At 38.4% G+C, this 13,677-nt stretch overlaps 1 protein-coding gene across 1 annotated transcript in view; it reads right to left on the minus strand.

Annotated features, from left to right (window-relative positions):
• Nucleotides 1-782: 782 nt before the first annotated feature.
• Nucleotides 783-13,677, minus strand: part of REV3 (recovery protein 3) — a 32,659-nt gene continuing 19,764 nt past the window's right edge. Inside the window, exons 14-24 of the mRNA XM_089153305.1 lie at nucleotides 12,081-12,314; nucleotides 11,534-12,000; nucleotides 10,922-11,067; nucleotides 9,802-10,393; nucleotides 8,718-8,864; nucleotides 6,727-7,002; nucleotides 6,077-6,184; nucleotides 5,431-5,636; nucleotides 5,013-5,316; nucleotides 1,246-1,854; nucleotides 783-1,037 (exon numbers count right to left, since the gene is read on the minus strand). Coding sequence (XP_089009431.1) covers nucleotides 864-1,037; nucleotides 1,246-1,854; nucleotides 5,013-5,316; nucleotides 5,431-5,636; nucleotides 6,077-6,184; nucleotides 6,727-7,002; nucleotides 8,718-8,864; nucleotides 9,802-10,393; nucleotides 10,922-11,067; nucleotides 11,534-12,000; nucleotides 12,081-12,314 — 3,263 coding nt within the window. The 3' untranslated portion in view covers nucleotides 783-863. The remainder of the gene's footprint in view (nucleotides 1,038-1,245; nucleotides 1,855-5,012; nucleotides 5,317-5,430; nucleotides 5,637-6,076; nucleotides 6,185-6,726; nucleotides 7,003-8,717; nucleotides 8,865-9,801; nucleotides 10,394-10,921; nucleotides 11,068-11,533; nucleotides 12,001-12,080; nucleotides 12,315-13,677) is intronic.

Raw genomic sequence — 13,677 nt, forward strand, 5'->3', positions numbered from 1 at the left:
CCCTTGTTAATATCCATTGTCAATTGCTTTCCACCTGCTATTTATATCTTAGACTTAACTTCCCCTTGTATGATGTGTACATGCTCTATAACTTTAGACAGACACAATGCCTTTAATGCCAACCATGACAGCAACCGAAGGCATAGACACTTCCTCCTTTAGAGGGACAGGGCTATAGTGGGGGAGACAAAAAGCATTGATAATGGCTTGGCCAACGGTGATCTAACCAAGTTTAGCTGCCCTATCTGAAGGAGAAGGGCAGTTCCATACCCAACACGGTGGGTACAGATCCTACCTTGAGATGGTTAAGTCTCAGGTCTCAAAGGTGGAAACCCCATACCTATCCTTCTTCTCTCTCCCATTGTACTAACCAGTTACTTTCTGTATTCCTTTTATCTCTATCTCATTTGATCAATCAATTACACTTCCCTAATCCACATTCATTTTTTATTTCAACCAATTCAATAGTTTTGTATCGATCTGCCAATCTGATACTGATAAATATAAAAAATGAAATGAGTCGAAAATATTATGATCTAATAAGAGCCATGGAAGCAATGATGCTGGCCTCAAGTGAAGGAAAAGGGAGCTGGAACCCAGGAATAAATTTTGTTTCCCAAACCATCACTACAACACCAGACCACAAGAAACCCCCCCCCTCTCTCTCTCTCTCTCTCTCTCTCTCTCTCTCTCTCTCTCTCTCTCTCTCTCTCTCTCTCTCTCTATGTCACATACAGTTATTTACTTATCTAAATTTTTTTTTTTCTCTGTGTGTGTGTGTGTGTGTGTGTGTGTGACTATACATATGCAGGACATACAACATTAATTGGGATTAGAACAGTTCCATGGAGGATAGCAGTACTTCAAAACCATTCCACCATGCACTTGGGGTAGAATCCAGCTTCTGTAGCAACAGAAGAAACAGCTTGCAGTTCTTTCTGAACTTTCCGTCTCTCATAGAACACTGAACATGAAAGTGACATGCACTTCACCCCACTTTCAACAACCCAGTCGCCTCCTCCACAGTGCTGACATATCTGTTGCACAGAAACACCTATCACCACTGTTAGACCAGGAAACAACATTTGGCTTCTTAAAACTGAGAGAATACATCATTACCCTACTGAATATAAATTATTATCTGATGGAAGCACAACAGAGTAAGACTTCTACCAAGTTCAACTACAAATGCTCACTAATACCTCAAAATGCCGAGCAAAAATTCAGAGTAACCACAAGACTTACAGCAGCAAGGTGTTGAATGTTTCGCTCCAATTTCGATGTTCTACCAATTGCAGCAGTTGCGACCACCAATGGCTTCTTGGAGCAATTATCACACAGATGGCTTGATGCTTGGACAAACTCCCCGCACACAATACAGGATTTTGAGAGGTAATAATAATCTATTCTTGTCCGCTGCTGATTTGCTGTTTGACGTTTAGATAAATCTGGCCTAATCAGCCGGGGCATCTCCAAAAACAATTGGTTCAGGTCAGCACCAACAAGTCCAAATACCCGCTGCAGTGCTGGGATTATTTGCTTTCGGATGTAATACTGATCATTAAGCCTATAAGGAGAATCGACTCTCAAAAGATCCAGCGGATCTATAACCATATCAACAAGGCGGGCCCCAGGTTCACCATGAACAACAACATATGGTATCCTCTCCGCATAGCGGGGTTCAGCCCTAGGATCGAGCCTCATTGCTTTAGTGGCCACAATAGCAGCTGGTGGAAGTGAGGTGGCCCTAGAACTGTAAGTACCCAACCGTACCTCCTTCGCAAATACAAAATCTTGGAGGGACACCCTGCCACGTAAAATTTTTGTCCACTGGCGCTGCAAATATAATTTAACCTGGCATATAATAAAACAGGAAAAGAAGCAGAACAGTGAAAATTCTTCTTGGACAGTTTCAAATGTCATGTGAGACATATACTTAATTCTGCAAAAAAACAAACCATAAAAGCAGCATAATGTAATTGCATAATCTGAATAAAGAGAGACACTGAACATGTTCATTAAAGAAGGGCAGAAAGAGGGGAGAATAATGGGGGACAGAATAAAGAAGGATAATAAAGATTGGAGGAAGAAGGGGAAATCTGAGAAAAATCAGTTTTGAAGAAGGGGAAGAGGGAGAAGAATACTCACAAAAAGAGGAAGAGAAGAGGGGGGGGGGGGGGAGATAGAGAGACTGAACATGTTCAATCAAGAAAGGCAGAAAAAGGGGAGAATACTGGGGGACAAAATAAAGGATGATACTAAAGATATAAGGAAGAAGGGGAAATATGAGAAGAATCAATTTTGAAGAAGGGGAGTAGGGAGAATAACGCTTATAAAAAGAAGAGAAGAGGGGCGAGAGAGAGAGAGAGAGAAGGGGGGTACAAAGGTACAAACCTAAAGCTTCACTTCATCTTTTTTTCTATATTTTTTTCAATAGGCTAATAATGTTTAAATAATAAAAGAATATACTCCTGTAAGAAAACAACTACACTAGTACTCTTAGCAATTTAAAACTAACTAAAACTAATCCTAGATATCCTACCCAAATTAAAAGCTGCTTCCATAATTATCCAAATCCCTTATAAAGGAGAAAAAAGCATAAAGAAGATAGGGGGAAGAAGGGGAAATCCAAGAAGAATCAATCTTGAAGAAGGGGAAGATGGAGAAGAACACTCATAAAAAGAAGAAGAGAAGAGGAGAGAGAAAGGGAGGGGCTGCAAGCTAAAGCTTCACTTCATCTTCTTCTATATTTTTATCAATAGGCTGATTACAAGCATTTAAATGATAAGTGAACATACTCCAATAAAAAATAAAAAATAAAAAAACTATACTAGGACTCTTAGCAATTTACAACTAGTCCTAAGCATCCTATCCGAATTAACAAAACTGCTCACAATTATCCCATAAAAATAACCAAGAAATATCCCTTAAAACACTGTAACATGAACAGTAACTGAGTCTTTTTTTAAGAAACAACTTCAGTCTTGATCACAAATGGCTGGCTGTGGACCCACATGATCAGCAAACAATTAGCAGATAATTCTTGGAAATGTTTTTCCCTCAAATCAGTTTTCTTGACAATTGAATTCCTCAAAAACAGACCAAGAATTTTATCCTGATTGGAACTCCATCTCAAATTGTGCTGCATCAAAGATTTTCACCACTGCTTTTTAATGCTAGGGTTCATGTCATGTTTTGCAAATCTTTGACAGAAACCCAATCATTGGCATACTTGAATCAACATTAATACAGGCTCCAGATTCTTCACACATGATTTTAGCAAGGATAACATGCAAGAAGCAGATGAATAAAAACTGTCTCTACGTAGCATTTATTCTTTTATTTTTTTCCTGTCAATGTAGCATTTATTGATTGACAGAGAAATCAGCTCACTCAACCTAGTTACATGGCCCACGGTCTCCCGTATTTTAAAGTTTTAATTGTTCACCAGAACCACCAAATTGATGTCCTATTAAGCTGATCTCTGGACCGTCAAAATAATGAATTTTGCAACTTTGCCTCATAAAGTCAATGTCAGTTACTCTAGCCCTATGTACCATGGGGTACCTGACACATAAGTAGCCCCCCTTCCACAATACATATGGGGGTCATATACACATTAGATAGCTTGGGCTTTACTCTTCCCAACAGTAGGCTAGACGCTTTCCCTGTTTTGTTCCTTATTTCTTCCCATATAGGTAGATATGATGTAGGAAGTTAATATTTCATTTCCTTATGCGTGAAGAAGAGATTGCTTGTGCTCTTCTTGCAGTTTTTCCAATTCTCTTCTTCACTTCTTCTCTTTATTGTCTCTGATTTATTTATTTCTCTTTGTTGCATGGCATCAAAGTTCTTCACAGCAAGAAAGGGATCGATCTATTTGAAGGGAAATATTTTCTTCAATCCAAGATAGGACTTTTGCTGCCAAATCTGTTGATACTCATACGGATCTGCATCAAATGTCTGGAGTTACTAATAGTCTGATAGTGAACACTTTGAAGATCATTCATTTAAGTGACTCAGACAGTGGGAAAATCATGTCTTTAACTATTACTAGACTGGACATTTCCTTTGCACTTGGAAAAGTTAGTCAATTTATGCATTGTCCCAAGAAGATCCACGGGGAAGCTGCTTGTCATACCTAGAGATATTTGAAGGGAGTTCCAAGCAAGGGGCATAGTTGGTTATTCTGATGCATATTGGGCAAGTGCTACTGGTGATTAGTGATACATCTACTATTACTAAGTACTGTATTTTGTGGGAGATAATATTGTAACTTGGCGGAACCAAGAAGCAGGCTACTATTGCTAGGTCAAGTGCAAAGTATCAGGCCAAGGCACAAACTGCAGCTGAATTAGTGTGGTTAAATCATTTCTTTATGGGTTGGGATTTTCTATCTCCTTCATGCAAATTTCTCCTCATAATCAGGCAGCCATCTACACTGCAACCAATCTAGTCTTCTGGCAGTTAATGAAGCATGTTGAAGTTGACTTTCACTTAATAAAAGACGTTGTTAAGAAACTGTCACTCCATTCTTTCAGGAGACACATTTATAAAGCCCTAATCTGGCCCTACTTTCAAGTGGGTGTGTCAACTTGGCCATGGTGATCTATATGCTCAAGCTTGAGTAGTCTATCTCTAACCATATGTATGGTGGGGTACATATAAATATTAGATAGCTTAGGCTTCCCTCATCCCTACCATAAGGTAGATCCTTTCACTGTTTTGTTTCTTATTTCTTCCCATATGGCTAAGTATCATGTTAGGAAGTTCCAATTTTATTTCCTTGTAATCACTTTTGTTATCTATATATATATATATATATATAGAGAGAGAGAGAGAGAGAGAGGGAGGGGGACTGCATATGCTGTGTCTTCTGCCAGTCTCCAAGCTTCTTCTTCTTCACTTTATCTGGGATTTATTTATTGCTCTTGTCACAGTAAAATATTCAAAATGCCGGTTTCTGAAATGAATCCAATATTCCTTCAAAATAAAAAACCAAGCTTCCTGACCTTAGAGATGTCTTGATGTGTGAAAAAAGTTCTTAATGATTGCTCCAATGTCTTTGCAACAGCCCCACAAGTATCTCTGCGGATTGTCTCAATACCTTTAGCATCAAAAGATGGCTCAGCCTGCTCGGGGCTCTCAAAACTGAAACCAACATAGCGTTTCTTCGTAAGGAGGAAGCATGGGTGATACACCTTCTCCATTTTCAACGTGACTGGATGTGGATTCATTGCAGTTATTGCAGCCGCAATATCCTGCCCAATTTTAAAGGATTCTTTGACAGTACGTCCCTTGAGGAGGACAAACATGCTGCAGAAGAAATTTTCAATTTATAAACCACAGCCACAATTTATGAACACACGGGGAGAAAGAAGTGAGACTTTCAGCCACTAACTCTCCAACAAGAAAGGATGGTTCACATACCTGTCAGTATCCCCATAAACAACTCTTGCATTCCACTTGTCATGCATGTTTACAAACGAGATGGCAGTCTCCAGGGTTCTGCGGCCACACTGGACGATACTGTCTGCAAGTTCTGCACATGGCATGCGGCCACTGAAACCCGCCGCTGTATAACCGTAAGTGACATTTGCTATCAGCTTCAAAGCCAGCTGTCTAGCATTGAATATCTGGGAAAAGTAAAATGGAAAATAATATTTGAAACCTTAGTAAATTGAAAGATACTAAAATCCAAACCACCATAACCATAGTTGTTTACCACCAGAGACTATAAACCTGCTTAGTTAATGCAACAAGACTTTATCCAAATAAAAAATCATGACGGTTATGTTAATTGAGGAGGGTAGTCCAGAAAGTAGAAGAAGATTGTTCTGTAACATTCAGGAACCCATACTCAAAATTTTGTGCAATCATTGAAATGAGACCAAAAGAATTTATTTTTACTGCATAAAATTCAAAACTATCGATCTATTCATATCAGATAAAATTAAAATAAAAGAATAAAATCATCAAAAACTTTTCAAAACCTAAATTCTAGTGGTTGCCAAACTAGGAAAGCTTTGTCATGAATCTCAACTGCTAATAGATTAACTTAAATATTTTGATTTACCCTAGATAGAACTCTTTGTGAAGGCGTTAACTTCTTCATTGCCTGTTTCACCATGATCCGAGTCAACAGAATTTCCTCCAATAAACGGGGTAGTATGCCTTTCCGGACCTGTTCTACGATGTGAGACATGTAAGATGGTATTGATTGTACCATATTAGAAACAACAAACAATAATGAAAGCATCTTCAATAAAAAGAAAGGTCAACCATATGAACCACAAATTTCATGAGACAAAAGTGTATGAACCATAAATTTCATCAGATAAGAACTAAAAACCCTCCTCCACCCACACCACCTCACCCCACAAAACCCCCAAAAGAAAAATAAAAAATTATTCTCACGTCAAATACTATCAGGAACAAAGAATATCCACCCAGATCACTATTGAAATGAATTTCATATGCCTACAAGCAATAAATAAGGTCCTAATTCACAAAGCACCCAGCATGCTAAACTTGTTGGCATAATTGGATGATGAATTGCAATGCTTCTTGTTCTCCCACCAAAAGGGAAAACTATAGGATACAGAAAATATGGATCAAAGTAAAACTGCATGTCCAAAGTATTACTCACCCTTTAGGATCCCCTTAATGTGGTAAAGAGTGCACACACACACACACACACATATTTATAGAGAGAGAGGGAGATACCTGTGTTGGGACATACATAACACCATTTGGAGTTAACAATATTTGGTGCTTTAGAGTCGCAAGAAGTTGATGATCTGGTGAGAATGAGCTCACGCCAAGCGTATTCACTTTTGAAGGTACAACTTTCCCAAGGCAAGTACAATAGCAGAGATTGTAAGCAATTATCATTGATGGATAAAGAGACTGAAAATCCAAGACAACAACTGGGTCTGCATAAAACCCAGATTCTGGCTCCATTACAAGAGGTAGGCACTCCATTGCAGGTTGGGAAGCAACCTGTAAAGACAATGATTCAACATTCTGTTACTCTCAAGAGTAGCTACAGTAGGTGAAAATTTATGATAGAAGGAAAAAACTGAGGTGATAACAAGAGAATGCATCTACATACGTCAACAGAACATTAGAATGTACAATATTTGACATATGCTTAAAGTACAAGTAGATAACAAACAGAGACTATGTAGAAGATCAAGAAGCTGTAGACAGGTTCTTTGAAAAAACCTTATTGTTGGATGAATATGGAAACTTGAACTCAGCTCTATGTATAGATTAACCGTATGAGCTCTTACGACCATTGATGGAAAGGTGTACTGAGCATCTTTGCTATTAGACAAAAATTTACATTTACAAAGTTAGGTTCACCCTTATCAAGCCCAACTTACATGATCCACCAGTCTATAACCATTCTGGATAAATCTCAAACTTGTTACTCTTGGACAAAATACAAATACATTCTCATCTTCAAAAAGGATCAATATCTCTAATGACACATTCAGTCACATAAGGTAATTATGACAGATAACAGAAGTTAACAGAGGCTACTGTCCAGCGTGTGTCAAGATGGCTCCTAACCTATTATGTGTATTTAGGAAGTATAACACTTCATCAAGTCCATTTTCTCTGAACTACCACTTTATTATCTTTTCAATATTTAAGGAACCATAGGGTCCTTAGGGGCTTCAGAATTTCATGGGGCTTGCAAAAGGAACTAGGGGACCCCCTCAAGAGAAACTTATGAACTGGAAAGAAAAAAAAGAAGTAGATGAAACGATATTATAGAATTGGCTAATTTGATGCCTCAAAGAAGAAAGTGTGTCCCTTTGGCTCTTGACTATGAGAGCAATGAATAAAAAGCCTATTTGCAAACCCAAACTTTGCAATCACTCATGTTGTCCTGCATGCATATGAGCAGCACTTGGCACCCCTTCCTTATTTTTCACATTCTTATTTTTTCACATTTCATTAGGTACAAGGCAGATAAGGGCACTATAGGGATGATAGCCAGGAGAGGTGAAGCTTTCCCCTATCATGGCCATATACGAGGCTACCATGTAGACAACTAAATAACACCTTCTTCCCATTTACACCATTGAATAACTGAATAAGAAATGTATTGGCAAGATCTCAGTGTATTGTCAACTACTGAGAGGGATCACTGAATAAAGATACAACCCAAAACCTGAACTACTGAGAGGGGTCACTGAATAAAGATACAACCCAAAACCTGAATATCATCCATTGAAATCATGTTTGAATTGCAAGACACCATTTAAATCAAGAAAACCTTCATTTGGTAAATATAGCCTTACCAATTTGAAAGGATTTTGAACTCAAATGATGTTGACACGACAATTTGCAGTCTAAGTAAGTAACTTGGTGGTAACAAATAAAGGACCAGAACCTAGTGGAAGTCTAGATTCCACAAGGTTTCAAAAGGGTGGACTGGAGTTGGGCTTAACCCCCCTGGTGATTATAGACTACGATCCTCATTACTACCATTTTGCTCAAAATATAGAGTAGAACCCAAATGAATATGACACAGAAGGTCCACACAAAGATTCGGAAGCCACTTAAGACTAGCTAGAAGGCCATGAAAGCAATTCAGCACAACCAAAATACAAAACATGAATTATCGTTGTCCACAAGTAGTCACCACCAAACTGATTTCATGCAGCAATAGGGAAAGCAGAAAAATTTTAAAGGCAGAAGACCTGTTGATTGCCAGGAGAAATGGCAAGATAGTTTTGTGTATGCGCCAATCTCAGAAGCATAGATTCAACACGATATTGTGAACCTCGAGAAAGAACTGAAAAAAAGTCAATGCCAAAGACCCGGGCAAGCTCTGATGTGCGATTTATCTGCAAACAAACCCCATGGGGGCCATAAATAAATAAGTCAAATATTCAGTTTTAAGGGTATACACACAGATGGGCCCTTTTACTACTAGACAATAAATCAAATAACCATTGATAACAAAGTAACTTTTGGTTCTTATGACGGAGAAAGGGAGAGGGAATCAAAAAAGGAGCACAACAAGAAAAAATTTCCTAAAACAAATAACAAACAACACTGATCTTCAAAAAGAAAATCAGAGCATTAATATGAAAATAACTGAAAACATTATGAATCTATCAGGAAGGTCCTTTACAAGTTTAGCATTTTCCCCAACAGACGCAGGATTTACAGTTTGACCAGTAACTACTCTTATAGTGTTTGGTCACTGTGGACAAGCACCTACTGCACCTGATAGCATGAGTGTAAAAACTCATTGTTAGCAGGAGGCCTTGGGCATGAACCCCCCCCACCACACCTTCCCTCCCCCTCCCCACCTCTCTTCTAATGGTGGGGGCCCAAGGGGGCGCCGGCCCGTAGCGGGCCGCCCTGCCTTTTTGTGCTGCGGTGTGGGGGACCGAAGGTGAAGGCATTTTTTTTTTTTTTTTTTTTTTTTTGGGGGGGCCCCGTCAAAGAGATGACAGACCATTGTACAACACCCATAAAATCATCCCCTAAATAAGGAAGTCAATAGGACGATTCACTTAATAAGCAGGCCTTGGGACACCTTTGAAAGGGGCAGAAGAACGGTATAGTTTGGCCATTTCAGCTGCATCAGCACCATGATATCTTCGAAGGAAATTCTCTGGGAATTTATATTTATTGTTTCCATCTTTCCAGTTCTAGATCACCCTAGCTTTACCTTTTCGTGAATTTAATACATCACCTAGAAATGGAAGAAATCTAAAGGAAGCTTGCTGGATAAACATCACTAACAACGAAGAAAGATCCTCACAAACATACCATATCAAGTTGATTCATAATTGCTAGGTTCAGCTTTGACCTTTCTATGACATATTCTATGCATCGAAATCGCGCTCGACCAGGACCACTTGAAAACCATTGTGTCAATGTTCTGAAAGGGATTGATGGGATTTTCCGTTGAAGAACTGCTTCAACCACAGACTCAAGAGTGTACATATTAAGTTTAATTTCACCACGCATTAATCGCCATATATTAAGGACAATTCTTCCACCAACATGGACGCCACTAGCATGAGTGCGTCCCCATTCATCCTCGATTATAGTATTCTCTGAAATAGGATCGCCAAACATGGTTTCAGGAAACAGATTATCTGATGCAGTTTTTTCACCATTTGACGAACCTTCAGTTGCAATTTTGGTTTCTGGAAGTGGAGTCCGAGATATTTTATTCAGCAAACGCACACCAAGATGTGCAGCCCGTTCAGATAAAAAGCCAAGTGAACCACCTTGTATTTCCCAACCCATCAAAATATCTGGATCTAACGAGACAATAATATGCACAAAATGGTAAAATAACTGCTTCTCCTCAGAGCTAACTATCACCTTGCAACCAGTAATTCCATCAGGATTTCTGCAGATGATACAATGAAACATTTAATGAAAGCAAGAATACAAGAAAATAAGAAAACTGCCTCTTCTCTAATAGACAGATCTTCTGTTGTCTATGTTTAAAAACAAACACCCCATCTTTCAGTTGTGCAAGATAATAGACAGGTGGGCACAGTATACCATTCTTATTGATGGTACAAGTGCTACCACCTGTGACACCTACACAACACCCTTTGATGTGCTTTAGTTGAATTCATGTTGCAAAGCCTATGAACAGGATTAATCTGTGAACATGAAATAGAATGTGTAGGTGATACTTTAAAAAATATATATATTGGATCACATTGCACCCTTGAAAAGACGAATGCATTGCCATCAGATTACTTAAACAAAAATAATTAGATGGAACGATAGACACTTCCCTAAGGTTAGTAATAAAGAAATAAGTCAATATTATCAAACAAAAAAAAAGAGTTGGTCAATATGAACTACTTGCAAATAACGTAAAAGACAAAGACTCATCAAGGTTCAACATGATTAAAACTGTCACCTTTGACATGACTCCCCATCATTACTATACAAAAGCAGAAGAACATTAATGTCTGCACTATTATCCTCCTGAACTGCAAGAACTATAACATTGACGGCATCTATTCGGGGATCAGGTCTAAGATTTCCTCTAGATTCTGCATGAACCTGTTCAAAACAAGGCTGCATTTGAATTAGAGCAATGGGATAAATGAAAAGATGAGTCATGGAGAGAACTGAAATTTCTTCTCTTCCAGGCATATACACTACTGAAGCATACCGCTTCTGCAGAAGAAAAGAAAAGTGAGGGGGGGGGGTAAAGATAGATGGAAATTCAAGTAATAGTAATTGTCACTAACTGAAGGTAACACCTACGAATATATGTTGCTATCGGAAACAATTGAAAGGCTGTGGATGTTTATACACAGCAAAGTGTGTACTTCACCTGTTGAAAATGAAGGTCAACTAGGAAAACATAGTGTAGATGAAGGATTATCCAGGAAAATAAGCTTAAAACATAAAAGAAAGAGTGTTAATTACCATCCCTCAAAAAGAACATTTTCCGAAGTGGACTACATATAGAAACAGAGGAGTTCATGGCAAAACCATCAGAATTTATCATACTAGAGCATACCTCTATACTCAACAACGTTAGTTGTTGGCCAGCACCAATACTTGCAGGATCACGAAATCCAGTTTGGCTGAGAGGGGTAAGCTTTTGTTTTTTATCTGGACCGGAAATCTGAGAGATTTCATCCCAGTTTTGGCTGCATGCTTTTCCTTTCAAATTTGTCCCTCCTAGCTGCGGTTCAGTGGAATCCACAATCTGACAAAGATCAAATTCCGAGTTCAGGATTCCATTGCTATCTTGACTGAATTGATCCAAGTTATGCTTCATGTCAGATACAAGTGAAGTCTCATAAGAAACACCCATCGAAGAACTTTGTGAGACCAACTGATTATTAGGCGAAGCTGCCGGAAGGTCATGGAGCTCAGATGATATTTCCCTAATACCAGAAGAATTAGCTTTCACATTTCCAAGACCTAGATGACTATCGAGTCTTTGAAAAGGCTGCTTGTGGGATTTCTCTCCCAAGATACCTAGCATTCCATAGCCAAAAAATCAGATTAAAATGTCATTGACTAATGGTGGAATTCGCTTAGATATTCACACTTGATACCTGTCACATTATTTGATAGCCACTTATGAACAGAATCGACAGATGGTGGTGAAACTATAGGTGTCAACAAGAATAGAAAAGAACCATCATTTTGATAGTGAGTAGGGACACCCAGAATAGTCTCATGATGAAGGTTGAGTTCAGTATTTCTGTAAGACTGGTGATGTGCTTCTTTTGCTTCTTGGTAGTTGTCCACAAAAAATGGAAGGAGTTCATCTTCATCTATCCCTTTAACTTCAAAAGTTAGATAAACATAAGTCAAAGTTATAAACTAACAAAGAGAGTATACATAAAGAATGAAAGATCATATATACAGAAGAAGAAAAAAACCACCGACAGAAATTGGCATGGAATGAAGCGAATCCTCAACTCAACTTATTTAGCTAGAACTCCAAGTAAAAAAAGGAAGTCCCTTCTCAACTCAATATAGCTTATTTTTAGCTAACTGTATGTAAGGAAATAAATGAGTTTAAAAGAACAAAGATTAAACCCAGTAGCCCATATCAAGGCAACAGACTATACAAACTGCAGTTAAAAATGTAAAAGCATGGATGATTGGGACTTCTTAATGCTTAGAATAACCCCATCCAGCCATTATGGGGGGAAATTACAAACCAAAAAAGCTTTCACAGGCAAAGTAAAGTCAGACTCTGTCAGAGAATCGAAGAGATGAGTGAGGACTACTAAAACTATAAGAATCATAAAAAAACAATCAGCAGCTGGATGATCCAATGCAGCACATCTTCAGAAAACCTGAAAGTCAACCTTGAGGGGGGTTGAATAGGTTGACACCGTGGATATGCCTTGTAATCACAATTAATTAACAATTAAAATTTTAAAGCAAATAAATAAAGAGAAAACAATTTTTATATTGGTTCAATTCAACTGAATTTATCTAAACCTCAGAGAGATTTCCACTAGTATGCCCCATTCGATACAATGGGTGAGGATACAACACCTTTACAGAATCCTGTTCTAGGCAAGAGTGCTACAACAATCTTTGATTCTGGCAAGAGTACCCAATTAAAAAAGAAAAATTAAATAAACCAACTATAAATACCTTTAGGGTATGGCACAAACCCTTTGTATGAATATGAAATGAATGCATTTGATTTGTCTCCAACCTCGAAACAATCTACCTTGAGCTCTACACTTAAACCCTCTTGATCAAAGGGATTGAACTCCAAATGGATTTTAGATTTAGGGAGACTAAAAGGCTATAACCAAAGCACAATAATGAAGGCAATTAAAGCTTTGATAAGCATGCTTATGAGAGTCAATAAAGCCCCTACTTATAGCCAAAAGACTGGGTTTGAATTGGATCCTAACAGATAGAAAACGTTCATATTTTTTAAATCATGGTCAACCTGCATCGTCTCACAGTCGACCGTCTCAATTTAACCATTTGAAAATAGCCATTGGAAGCCAACCTGGCCTGACAGTCAATCAAAAGTCTACCATGGCATCAACCATGACCTTGGCATTGACCAGAAGCTTCCACGAACACTGTGTGGCTTCTGGAATGCTGTTGAAAAAAAATCAGGCCAAATTGGCTCACATTGACCGGCACATAGTCCGTGACCTTTTTTAGGGCCTC

Source organism: Hakea prostrata, chromosome 4 (genome assembly GCF_041222555.1).
Source record: "Hakea prostrata isolate BN-2017 chromosome 4, UWA_Hpros_2, whole genome shotgun sequence".
NCBI lineage: Eukaryota > Viridiplantae > Streptophyta > Magnoliopsida > Proteales > Proteaceae > Hakea > Hakea prostrata.